This window comes from Mustela nigripes, chromosome 1 (assembly GCF_022355385.1).
Source record: "Mustela nigripes isolate SB6536 chromosome 1, MUSNIG.SB6536, whole genome shotgun sequence".
Taxonomy (NCBI): domain Eukaryota; kingdom Metazoa; phylum Chordata; class Mammalia; order Carnivora; family Mustelidae; genus Mustela; species Mustela nigripes.
Genome location: NC_081557.1, coordinates 104,091,927 through 104,105,532, shown reverse-complemented (window position 1 = coordinate 104,105,532; position 13,606 = coordinate 104,091,927). Strand labels below are relative to the sequence as shown.

The window sequence follows — 13,606 nt, the reverse complement described above, 5'->3', positions numbered from 1 at the left end:
TGGGAAGTTTTCATATCTCATAAAGCCAGCAGGAAGTGGTAAATAAGTAAATCAATGAAATCACTCATGAAATGTACATGTAATATGTATGTATATATACATATAAATATGATTACATGTTATATACAATTGAAGGAGTACAGACTAAAAACTTACAGCTACTTTATAATTTTTATACATAGCCATCATAGACGTATTTCTATATCATTCCTGAATCAGAGGGTACGATTTTTGTAAAACAAGTAGAAAAGGTAGAATTTTTATAAGGTCACATGTGTTTAGGAAAGGAGATATCTGTGGGTATGTGTTCATGTGCCTTTTTATTATATGGAATCTGGGTTTGGTGGTTTTTCCCTTCATTGGTTTCTAAGGATGGATTTTAGTTATTGTGTATCTTCACTCATTTGTCACAAAATCTAATAAACAGGATAAAGCAAATGCAAGTTCATTAATCATCATAGACACTAAAGGACCATGGAAAGTTAGCTTTTGTCATGTAGAAGCTTGCTTTGTTTTTCTTCTTAAAGAAATTAGGTGCTGAAGGAATCTGCAATGAGTTCAATTGTAGGAGACCCTTCTTTTAATAAAAGCAGTTCTATTTAGGAACCGTGGTTTTTAAAAATTTCCTCTTAATTTTTCTTTTTATGTTTACATTTGTTGGTAATTGTGCAGTGACAGCGTTTTCTCCAGATTAAGAAAACGAGGGGCATGTAGCTTAGAAAAAAATGATGTGGAATTTTGAATTTGGTCAGAAAAATAGGAGAAAACTTTAACTGTGAAAATGTCCTAAGCAATTTAATATTTAAACAGAAATTAAGATCTAGTAGAATTTTAATTCCCAAGTGTTTTCCAGCTGTTCTAGTTCCTGTCTAGAGTAAGCGTGAGTTTGCTGTGATGTGTGTGGTGCTGGTGAGGACCAGAGCCGAGCCGATTAGCAGGATCTGCGTTATGAGACCCAGTCCAGTGATTCCATAGGTGACGTCTTCTCTTTTGGTTAGCTGGATATTTTAATTGATACTTTGTTTGTTTTTCTTGTTATTATTTTGAATTAAATATCAACAACTAACACTTAGAATCAGTGTAAACTGCCTACAATTACTTCTACCCATGAAGGGTCTGGGTCTCTCCAGCAATTAAAAATTTTATCTGAAATATGTCGATTTACAAATTTTTTAACATTGCAGTGAGAACATTTCTTAAATCATCAAGGTGGAGAGAATAACCCATAGTGGACCGACGAGCAGACACTGGTGAGGTCCGACCACAGGCCAATTGGGGGGGGCGGCAAGACTCTCCCCAGGAATTGGATAGTAGGTATGCAGTCACATTAGGGAATGGGAAGCTTTACCCATGTGGGTGTGACCCTAAAGCCCCAGTGAAGCAGTCAGAGAAGTAATAGGTTGTCTATTTGGTGTTTTCAAAGCGTGTCCAGTAACCACATTCGCTTGCCTGCACCAGTAACGCACAGCTTTGGTCCCTAGGTGTCTTTACGTGACCGTGACCTTGGCCGTGGCTCTGTAGGAGAGCAACTCTCCAAGCAATTCTGTTGTTCTCTCTTTCTCTTCCCAGATTTGTCTCCTTGTCCTTGTACAACTAACAGACTCATGTCTTTGTGGCTTTGTTCTTTTCTTTCCCTCTCTCTACAGTGAACTGTTAACTGTTAACTCATGACTGTTAACTCAGCGGGCGTAGACTGATCATCAGATGGACCTGTGCGTCTTCCTGCTCAGTCAGGCCCTGGCGGGTGTCCGGGGGTGGTGGCAGCCACTCACATGGGAATTGCTGGGGAAGTTTGAGAAGGCAGATTGCCAAGTTCTATCCGAGATGGGTGGATTCAGACTTCTGGGGAGGGGGGCTCTGAAATTCAGATTTTGGGGTGATTCTTCGGCATCCTCAGCTTTGAAAGTGTCTGTACAAGAGTCTTGAGAAACTGCAGAGAATGTATCAACTTGGTATTCTCGATAACATGAAATCTGCATATCAGATCCTCTTTGACAGTTTAGTCTAAAACCAAGGACAAACAAAAGGTATTGTGCTGCAGGAACAGACTTTAGAAGTCATCTGTCCATCTGCACTCCATCTAGAGCGGTAGTGAGTGCCCGTCGTCGGGACCTGGTGAGTGCCAGGCCCTGGAACCTGGGTTTCTTGAATTATTAAATACAGAAAGCTATCTCCAAAAATTCATTGTGAAGAATTTTTTTCTCAAATGATGTTTTAAACCTGGGAATTTTGTGAATTTGGGAACTGTTGGTTTTTCTCATCAATTTAAAAACAAAACAAAACAAAAAAAGTGTTGTTTATATTGGGTTTGTGATTTGGTTCCATGGCTATGAGGAAAAGATGTTTTTGTTTTTGTTTTTTTTTAAAGATTATTTATTTATTTATTTGACAGACAGAGATCACAAGTAGGCAGAGAGGCAGAGAGAGAGAGAGAGGAGGAAGCAGGCTCCCTGCTGAGCAGAGAGCCCGATGAGGGACTCGATCCCGGAACCCCGAGATCATGACCTGAGCCGAAGGCAGCAGCTTAACCCACTGAGCCACCCAGGCGCCCCAGGAAAAGATGTTTTATCATTGGATATCGTATGTGAGACTTTTACACTTCAGCATTTCAAGCTGATATTTGTGGAATTAGTAAACTCAGGGTTATGAAATCTTAAATTGCAGTCTTAGAATTGCTTTCAACAAAACCATTTCCTTTCTTTAGAAATCAGTGGAACTCTAGAGCAATCTGAGATAATTGCAAAATTTTGGTGCAGGTTGTTCTTACATTTCTGCATCTCGTCAATACCCTGCATGATTCAGAAAAAAGTCTTCAGTCAATTGAATCAACATTTACCCAAGCCCTTGAATCTTCCTAGAGGGATTTTGGCTTCTGGGCAAGACCAGCCCAACTCAGGAAATAAGGTGTTCCAACAAAAGGTCATTTTCTGAAGTTTTGTCTTGTTCTTTGATTTGGAACACATTCCCATGTCCCCATTTTGCCTGACTGTGTGTGTTTCTCTGTACTAGGTGAAACAGCTTCCTCTCCCATTCTTGAAGGAGTAGTCTTACATAGGAGACAGTTGGTGGGTCCCAGGGGCACAGTCCCTTTGGGCACAATGGTCTGTCTCCCAGGGAGTTTGTGGGCTTCTTGTACCCCTCAAAAATGGTGGATCCCTGGTGGCTGTGTGAAGGGGGTGAGACACTCGACCAGCTGTTGATCGGCTGAGGCCAAGGAGTGGAGGGTAACTAGGGAAGCGTGGTCTCCCAGCTGGCTGTGCTGCGGTTACGTTGGGGTGGAGTGGGGGCTTTCCTGGCTGTTTGGTCCTGGGCTGTGGGGCTGGGGCAGCACACACATGCTGGTACTGTTATGTGGCTACAGCCCAATGGAGTGGGGTGTGCTGTGTGGGGCTGACAGGTTAGAGAGTGATGGCCAGAGTTGTGCCTGCCAAGTGTTAGCGTTGGCAAGGCAGAACGAGATTGCAGAAGTGATGCCCACCCATGCTTCTCCCCTGGTGAGAGTCCCAACAGGTTTCTGTCTTTCCAGTGGTCAACTTAAGATTAGTAAGTCAGTCTCCTTTACCAGTGACGTGGTTACTTTTCAAACTCTGCTTTTGCACTTGGTCCGCTGTGAGTGTGTGTGTGTGTGTGTGTGAGTTCGTTAAGAGCAGGTCCTCTGTTCCATATAGTTGGGTTTCTCCTGGTCATACTCTTCATTGCTTTCCAAAGCCCAACATTTTCAGGGCTGTGTCTTTTGTACAGTACCCAAGGGTTGGGGTGCTTGATGCGGAGGACAAAATCCTCATTCCTCTAGGGAAGGTTCCATATTATTGAGATCCCTCCTAATTGGTTGGGGTCCTCATTCCTGGGGTGGGATTTTTAGCAATGGGATGTCTACCTCTCCCCTGATCCCAGTGCTGCTCTTTTAACCTGTTTTGAGGAGGCTCTGTCCATCGAGTTTTCAGGACTTTTTCCAAGGAAATTATTCCATATGTAGCCATAGATCTGTTATGTCCATGGGACAGGGTGAGTTCAGAATTCTCCTAGACTGCCATCTTGAACTACCTGTCTCCACCATTATTTTAATAATGATCTTTTCTCAATTTTTACAGCTTTATTGTAGTTAGTTGACATTCAGTGAACTGCACATATTTAGAGTGTATGATCTGAGGAGAGTTTATGTATGTACACACTTGTTAGAGTTTCGTAGCATCTGGGGGTGCCTGGGTGGCTCTGTCATTGGGTGGCTGCCTTTAGCTTGAGTCATGGTCCCAGGGTCCTGGGATCTACCCCTGCATCGGGCTCCCTGCTCAACAGAGGGACTGCTTCTCCCTCTTTCTCTGCTTGCTTCTTCTGTTCCCTCTCTCTCTGTCAAATGAATACATAAAATCTTAAAAAAAAAAAAAAAAAAAGGAATTCCACAGCATCAGGACAGTGAACATTCCCATCACCTCCGAAAGTCTTCTGTAGCGCTGTGACCTCTCCCTCCTGCCCCTGCAGCAGCTGTTGTCTTTTTTGTCATGGCAGACCAGTGTGCGTTTTCTAGAACTTTATATAGAAGGACTGTACGACTAAGTACGCCCCTCTGTCTGGCTTGTCAGTCAACATAATTATTGTGAGAGTCACCTCCGTACTTGAAGCTGACCTATTTGCTGGTCCTAGTAAATTTAAACCTCCCATGATGGAAGTTCAGTCTTAATTTGCTTAATTAAGTTGCATAAGCTAGAGATCTCCTGAGATTTTATTTCAGCCTTTTAATATATGCCTTGGAAAAATGATCACATGCGTCCCTCCCATGGGGGGTGGACTGTGCATTTCACCTTCGACCCCGAGTGACCTCTCAGATGGCCTTGTGTGTGAGTGATGTAATACTCTTATAGAAAGACCTGAGAGATAGGGAAACCTTTGTTAACATAAAGATGAACTAGATGTTTTTCTGTTTCCTCCTCTACTGTGTTAGCGTGTTGCTTCCTTCCTGCAACATGTGGGAAGATGAACAGGGTTGTTACACCGGCTGCGTGAGGGGACACAGCTCCACACACGGTGCCCGGCCCAGGCAGGGATGAGAGTGTTGACGGACGTTTTAAGGGCTTCCAAGTAACTGCTGAAAAAGGACATAATTCCTAAGCTGAAGTTAAAAAAAAATCTAATGAATTTTTTAAAGATTTTTTTTTTTATTATTAGGATTTTATTTGAGAGAGAGTGCTGAGGGTGGAGAGGTGGGAGGGGGTGGGGGGAGAGAGAGAATCCCAAGCAGCCTCCACTCCCAGGACTGAGCCCGACACGGGGCTGGATCCCATGACCGGAGCCGAAATCAAGAGTCGGATGCTTAACTGACTGAGCCCCCCAGGCGCCTCTCTTTTTATTTCAAATATACACAAACAGAAAAATGTATAGCATGAATATAATATATATGAAAATTTTATAAGTTTCTTCATGTTTTGGTAAATTGTTATATTGTCTGAAAAAGTGATGTTTTAGCTTTCTTCGTCCCCCTTTCCAGTCTTTATTCACTTAACTGTCTTTTCTTGTTTTCTTGGGATAGCTAGATACTTGGGTGAAAAGTTGAATAAACATAGTGACAGTCAACATTCTTTTTTGTTGTTGTTGTTAGATTTTATTTATATATTTGACAGACAGAGATCACAAGTAGGCAGAGAGGCAGGCAGAGAGAGAGGGGGAAGCAGGCTCCCTGCTGAGCAGAGAGCCCAATGTGGGGCTGGATCCCAGGACCCTGAGATCATGACCTGAGCCGAAGGCAGAGGCTTAATCCACTGAGCCACCCATGTGCCCCAACAGTCAACATTCTTATCTTGCTCTGATTTTAAAGGGATTTTTAAAGGCTTCTAACATTAGCTGCATTTTTTAGGTGCCATTTATAACGTTTCACTTGTCTACTTGTGCTACTGTAACAAAACACAGGTTCTTCCTGACTTACGGTGGGGTTTTAGCTCGATCAACCCATCATAAGTTGGAAATATCATAAGTGGAAATTCATCTCATACACGTAATCTAGTAAACATTGTAGCTTACCTTGCTGACCTTAAACATGCTCACAAGACTCGTGTCAATCTACGTTGGGCAAAATCATGGGATGCGAGGCTTCGTTCATGATAAAGTGTGGAATGTTTCATGTGATTATTGACTGCTGTGCTGAAAGTGAACCACAGAATGTTGTGAGCCCACGGGTGGTTTGAGCCCATGGGTAGTTCCCCCCATGATGGCGGGCTTACGGGGAGCTCACCCCTGCTGCTCCCATCCTGAGGGAATAGTGGGGCAAGGTTGGAGTCTGATGTGCCATTTCCCCGGAGCGCGCACCACCGCACAACCTCGCGGAGTTGAGACGCGTTAGGAAGGGCTGTCGTGAGTGGAGGCGTGAATGTGAGTACCACACGCGGGGAGGCTCAGACAGCGCAGTGTATTTCTTCACGGTACTGGAGCCTGGGAGTCAATATGCTCCATTTTCAGTGCAGACTCTCCCTCCTGCTTTGTGGATGGCTGTCCCCTCACCGTGGGCTCATGTGGCTTCTCCTCTGTGCCCACGTGCAGAGAGACACACCGAGAGCGCGCAGAGCTCTCCCGTGTGTCTCCTTCCTTCCTTCATCACTGGTGTGCTGGGGCCGGAGCTTCTACTATGCGCTTCAGAGGGTGCAGACCGTCAGTCCACAGCAGGCTGTAAGGAATCTGTCTCTTCTTCTCAGTGATTTAATTAGTCTTTGCTCTGCAGAACACAAGCCCAAAACATTGTGACTTGAAACAGTAATATTTTGTCATTTTTTTCTTTCTTTTTTTCTTACGATTCTGACGGTTGGCTGGGTTCTTGCTCTTTGTTTTCATCTTCAGTTTCCCACGTGTAGCTGCCTTCATGAGGAGAATCGGCAGGGCTGGAGGGTTCGAGACGGCCTTACTGCTGTCTGTGCGTGACGCTTGCTGTTGGCTGGGGTGACTTGGTTGTCGCTGACCTTGTCTTTCATCTTCCAGAAGCTCACTTGCTGTTCCAGGGTTCCAAGGCCAGAGCATGAGCTGTTCATTCTCTCAGTGTCATTTATTTAGTTTCTTTGACAGTCCATTTTCTCATTGGTAGATTGGGAGTGTTTGTTTTCAAAATCTATATTCCTTCTCATTCCAAAAAGGAGTACGCCACAGGCAACTTGGAAAAATACAAGTAATCTGTTGGAGTAAAATCAGGAGTTGAGGAAATCAGCCAAAGAGAAAAGGAGGAAAGGAAAAGAAAACTAGGGAAATAGTTTATGCCAAAAGAAGACAAAACAGACAACAAAGTCCATGCTCCAAAGTTCTATAATGTCTGGGCGCCTGGGTGGCTCAGTGGGTTAAGTCTGCCTTTGGCTCAGGTCGTGATCTTGGGGTCCTGGGATTGAGTCCCATGTTGGGCTCCCTCTACTGCTCCCCCTTCTCGTTCTCTCATTCAACTAAGTAAAATCTTTAAAAATAAAGTTCTATGAAGTCAATGTTGTTAGGTCAGAAATTCTTCTGTGTGCTTCACAATATCCAGAGGAAAATACAGTTTACTGTAAGGGTTACTGTCTTAAACACACTGCTCAGGAGAAGCGCAGGCATTCCTCAGATGGCTCTCACTGTCCTTGGAAGGAGGCGGGTGGAGTGGGGGTGCTCGCACCCTCGGTAGCTTCTGTGGACACCGCACAGCACGCGGCGGCCTCACGCATGCTGTTCAGTACGGACAGACAGGGAGAAGTGATGCCAGTGGGCTCTTCATGGAAAGTCTCATCCCTTTTGATACCATTTGAAAGGAGTACTACTGAATAAAGTAATTTTTAATTGTTTAAAATATGGATAATGGAAAGATAGCTTTTGTAAAAAGATGCACATGTAAGATTTTATAAGAACGAAAGATGGTCTGTCACTTCAAGTTATAGCTCTATCCTCATTGTAAAAATAAATTTATTAGATATTTGAACTTCTCTTTTATTAAACATTATATTATGATAGTCTTATTAAGAAAAGCACTCCTTGCGTATTATTTTTGCTGGACAGAAAACATGACCTTTTGGGACTGGTAAATATTTTATTCTTAAAGTAGGTTTTTACATCATGTAAAAAATTTTTGAACCTTTTTTCCTTTAGACATCTCTTTGCATTCTTATTTGTTTTCTGTCATGTTTGATAAATTTAAAACACAAATAAGTGATAGCAGATGTTACCAGAGTTAGAATAGCACTCCTTCGGACTACCAACTAGTGATATTTTGTGGTGTAGCAAAGCTGATGAATTAGGTGCTGTTGTAAGGTTCAGCTAGAGCAAATGAAAGTAATTTATCAGAAAAACAAAGAAAATGAAACACTGAATCACTAGGAGTTTTTCAAGATTGGAGAATCAATCAAAAGCTCTAGAAGTAACTTGAATTTTACAGCGCGATTGTGGATGTTTAACAATCGAGTAGCGCGTTCATTTTGAAAGATTTATAGCCCTTATTTTGTTACAAACTTGACTAATACAAGGATCCTGCAAAATATGAAATATAGCCCAATCTGTTAAAAAAGGAAAAACAATTCACATCTTTCAAAAAAAATAAAACAGAAATTGAGTCAACTTACTGCAAAAGTTGGTGTTTAAAAGACTGGCTTAGGAAAGCACATGCCTGTTGTGGGTTTATTTTATGTCGGGTAAGCGAGGAGATTTCGCATTTTGTTGAAACATTTGTGAAGGCGAGTCAGTGGGTCCCTCATGGGCTGAGACACGCACCCCAGTCTCTGCAGTCCAGTGCTGGGCGCGTCCTGTTCTCGCCGCCTCCCTCTTGGCAGGTGACTGACGGGACTTCCTGACGTGGAAGTCCGTAAGGACCACTGAGAGGATAGAAGCGAGGGAACGGGCTTGGGTGAGCTGGGTGATGAGGAAGCTGGTCACGAGGAAGTCACAGACGGGACGCTCTGCAGAGGGAGGAGTCCCTGTGCACCTTCCCTGGTCCCCCCAGTCTGACCACACCCGTTCACTGGCGTCGAAGTGTAGAGGGAGCACTTACAGGACAACTAAAAATACAGAGCCTTAAGACTTAGATTTGTGACGTTTATGACAACAAACAATTACTTAGACCTGCTTTACTATTTTACGTGGTTTGGTGTGCTGTGTACTGTCTTTCCTGCCGTTTCCTCTTTACGGAAAAACTGTTCTCAGTTGTAAAAGCATTTGGAAATTACAAAGTTTAAGTCAGCCAAACCGAAAAATATTTTGGGTTTCAGACACAAGGAAACAGAGACACTAAGAAATTGTTAATAATAGGTCATTGGAGCTTTCTGACTAAACAAGTCACTTTTCAAATAAGAGGGATTGTAACATGTAATTTTTATAGTGGTTTCATTCACTTCTAAGTTCGCTTATTTTTTAACTGCTTAAGTAAATCAGTTAAATGCTAAGCCAATGGAAGATAATGGGATTGAACATATATACTTGGTCTTTACTTTTATAAAGTCAGTATAGCTATTTTTGGATCCTTACTATTTCTCTCTGTTCATTTCTTGCTACTTCTTATTTTCTTCATTCAGGTCATTTCTCAGCTGAGGATCTTGGGCAGATCAGCAACAGCTGGTTGCAAATTTGATAGAGAAGTCTGGTCGAATGAGCTGTCCCCTGTCCTCAATCTCTGGAAGAAACTCAACCAGGTTAGTACTGGATATTAGTCCAATTGTTTCCCTTTTTCCTCCCCTTTTTTCCCTAGTTTTATCTCCAGATTGTTCTTGTTTGTTAAACTTTGCATTGATCTGCCCTTACTGTGTACTGGTTTCCTGGAGGGAGAGGACAGGATAGTGGACAGATGAGCCCAAGAAACGGGTTGTGACCACTGTCAGTGTCGTTGCCCAGTGATGTGCTGGCCCATCGGCACCTGCTGGACGTTCCTGTGTTTGCTGCGTGCCTTCTCTGTCCTCTTTCTATTAAGTCAAACACTGCTCTTAAAAGTGACATATTTCAAAGGACTCAAGGTGCTGAGGAAGTGCTCTGGTCTGGGCGACTGGTGTGGCTTCGGTATTGCGGAGTAATCATGTTGTTGGTTATAGACTAGTTGCTTGCTCACCGGGCAAAGCCATTAGAGTATTGTGATTCCTATTCTCCGTGAGGAGGGATTTATTCTCTGGGTTTAAAAAATAGAACTATGCAGTTCATCCATTTAGTAATACTGTAAAAATGCCTGTTTATCAGATCTAGCCTTGTGAAAGAAGGGAAGTCCAATGAAGGTGATTGCAGAACCTACGGAGAAGGTTAAAACCTTCTGAAAATTCAAAGGCCTCAAACCTTACAGTATTGCAATTTTGAGTTACTAGAACAATCTGAACACTCGGTGAGTGTCGGGCGTCTCAGTGAGCACCGATCCCAGCCGACCGGAAGCACTGCCTTGACTGAGTTCATCACGCTGGTAAAGCCTGGCATAGTCAGCGGGAGGGGAGGTTTGCCTGGGGAAGCAGGGCTTCCACTGGCATCCCATGCCACGCTCTCCGTGGTGCCTGCCAGGAAGCTCTGTGTGCTCAGCCTTGCCGAGGACCCGGTCGCTGTGCCCTTCACCGTGAGGTTACTCCCCTTCCCTCCTCTGAGTTTCGCCCAGCCTTTGTTCCCTTTACATTAATAACCAAATTCACACGCATCTTAACTTTGTCGTAGCAGGTAAGTGTCATCGGGGTATGGTAGTGCTCTCCTTGTCAGCCTTCCGCTCCTCGCCAGCATCCAGCTGGGTTTCCTTCTTCATATGTCATTGGCTATTTTGAATTTTCTGTTGACTTTTGGGACATGCCATCCTTAAAATTTGAACGCCTTTGCAAACACATACATACTCAAATGTGTGCATCGTGTATCCTGTCATGAGGTAGATATTTATTCTAAGATTAATAATACAAAATTATGCTCAAAGACGTCACTTAGAGAATAAAATAAAATAATTGGAGTCATTTTCTGTTTATCCATTATTAAATTACAAAAGTATTGTAAAAGTAATTCTAATTACACATTTTAGAGACATGATCCATGTGTCTGCCGGAGATGTCCCTCCTTCCCTCTCAATAATAAGTGAACTTGTTTGATCCATTTTCCAAGTTTGAGTAAGACTGAAGTCTACGCCATGATTTTTCACCTTGCTGTCTCACAGTTTTCTTGGTCTCTGACTGAATTTGCGCTGGTCCTGTTTTTATCTCACCTTCAATCTGGCCATGAGGTACAACTTCTGTGTGCGTTGCACAAGAAATCCAGCCCCATTTTCTTGTAGGGTGGGAAAGGAAAGGAATCTTTTCTCTTCTACTGTTGGAGATTCTCAGCTGGATCTGCTACAGAAGATGGGTTAACCAGACGAGAGCGTACAGATGTATGGAACCCAAGTTTTGTGCCCAGCGGGAGCCTTCCTGCGGAGATGAGGAGGTGGTTAGATGTGAGCATTTGTGTGCCAGTTTGATGAGGAGTGCAGAGTTGTGACCAAATAGGACAGAAGAGGTGGGGGCCATGGAGAGTAAACTGGGAACATTTCTCAAGCCTGTCATATAAATAAATACAACAATTTCGGCTGGTTCTTAAAGGTCTGATGTTGGCTCTGGACACCATGTGGCATTTTCGGGAATATGCTGTTTGGTCTCCCCTCCTGAGCTGGCCCTCCCCGCCCCCCGCTGACATGTTCTCTTCTGGGCTGTAGGCGCAGGCGGTTTAGCTTTCCGATGTGGGATTCACGTCCCAGCACACCCCGCATGGCCTCGTCCTGCACACGGCACTTGGTGTGTCCATGTGGACACGGAGCACAGACTGCAATGTGATGCCAAGATCGCATTGGGGAGGGGTCTGGCTGTTAAGCTCCATAAGGTCTTCAGATGAGGCATTACCGCAGAAGGCTCCATGGGCGGAGGCATCCAGGGACCCGGTGGGAAGCCAAGCATCCCTGTTGGGTGAGCAGTCTGTCCTGAGCCACATCTTCGGACCCATTGGTTCGTGGTCGCTTCAGCGTCCATGGTTGCCTCTGTGGACAGCCGGGGCTCATGCTCGGGGTACAGCTGGCAGCTGTGTCTCTCATTCGCCTGCACACTCTTCTGAGTTGCCTTCCTGCCTCACAGATCTACATCTGAGTGCAACAAAGTGCCGTGTTCCTAGCGTGGGCACCTGTGGCCTCCTCTCGGACTGGCGGGCAGTGCCTGCACCGACATCTCTGTACCGTGTGTTCCGTTTCTGCAGCAGGTGCTTGCTGGGGCTTTCTGTTGTCTGGCTGGGGGAGGGGGCTGGTTGTGGGTTTGTAACATGCCAGGCTCTTGGGACCTTCTGTATCTGCTCTCGTGGTTCCCTTTGCGTAGCTTCTCCTTTCTGCCTGTTCTGTCGGATGATTTTCTCTGTAGAAACTTCACGAGTCTAGCCCAAGCTCTGCCGCGCTCTCCAGCTCTGCAGAGCTCCGCATGCAAACACGTGGTGATACAGACGTCTGTTATGCTGTCCTTAAACTCAAAAAATATTTAACATGTGGGTTCGCAGAAATTATGCATGTAAGAAAGGTTCGCTCTAGGTCTGTTTTCATCCTTAGTTCATGACACAAGCTCCTTTTTAGTTATCTCTGAACAGTTTCCGTTCTGTAATTTCATCATTATTCCTTTATACAGGGAAACATAGCAATCAAAGAATTTTCTATTTGAAAAAGATTGTGATTGTCTTTCCCAAGATAAAACTCTCAGTTACTATCATGTTGTATTTTCATATTAAGCATGTTATAAGCCTGAGATGGTTTGTCCTGGTATCTAGTGTCATTATTGGGACACAACTGTTTTCCTTCCGCTTCAAGAATCAGTAATTGCAGTTTGTTGAAGTCCCCCCAGATGGAATCTTTATGTCCTGCTGGCACTGACTCTTTCTCCTCTGGGGACAACGGGGGGGGGGGGGGGGGGGGTGGCGCCCCCGGGGGGGGGGGGGGGGGGGGGGGGGGGGGGGGGAGACTGCAGACTCCTGAGAGAGGTGCCCAGCTGGGGGTGCTGCGAGGCTCCTCGTCTCCCCTCCCCCGCCCGCAGCACTGCACTTGGTTCTGGACAGAGCGCCCTGCTGTCCGCCGGCAGGACCCGGTTCATCCCTTAACTAACACGGGATGAGACGGGGGCTTCTGGAGCCCGACTGCTGGGCTCAGATCCAAGCGCTCGTCCTTACTAGCTGTGTAGTGTAGGGAAGCTACTCACCTTCTCTGTGTCTTTGTTCTCTTATCTAGAAGATGGGGATGATGACAGTTACCAGCATCACAGGTGTCTTGTCAGGACTGAATGAGCTAATACACAGAAGGCTTTTATAGCAGTGCCTACTGTGTGGGGGCACTCTTGGCCAAGCAGTCCTCCTGCCGTTACTGAAGGTAACAGACATCTCATGTGTGAACGTCTCCTTCCAGAGAGGTGGACACATAACGTGTGTCTCTTTCCAGAGCGTGGTTCTTTTATTATTTGTGTAACTGGAGTTCATCCGTAATGTCTTCATGGAGCGCCTTGATCGTTTTAGTGCTTCTCAGGACCACGTGGCAGGCAGAGCCCACAGAGTCACACATCGGTTTTGAGAGAGAGAGTTAAAAAATTAAACAAGTAGATAAGGTAAATAAGCAAAGAAAGATATCACAGGTTAGTGTAACTGCCGTGGAAGCAGAACACAGGTGCTATGATGAAGAAGA

The 13,606-nt window shown here is 44.7% G+C and overlaps 1 protein-coding gene across 6 annotated transcripts in view; it reads left to right on the top strand.

The window, feature by feature from the left end:
- The window catches only part of DYNC2H1 (dynein cytoplasmic 2 heavy chain 1), a 256,601-nt gene that overhangs the window by 175,185 nt on the left and 67,810 nt on the right, over window positions 1-13,606 (top strand). For all 6 annotated transcript variants that reach the window (XM_059418474.1, XM_059418477.1, XM_059418470.1 and 3 more), the window contains one exon: window positions 9,498-9,614. In XM_059418474.1, the coding sequence (XP_059274457.1) occupies window positions 9,498-9,614 (117 nt within the window). The remainder of the gene's footprint in view (window positions 1-9,497; window positions 9,615-13,606) is intronic.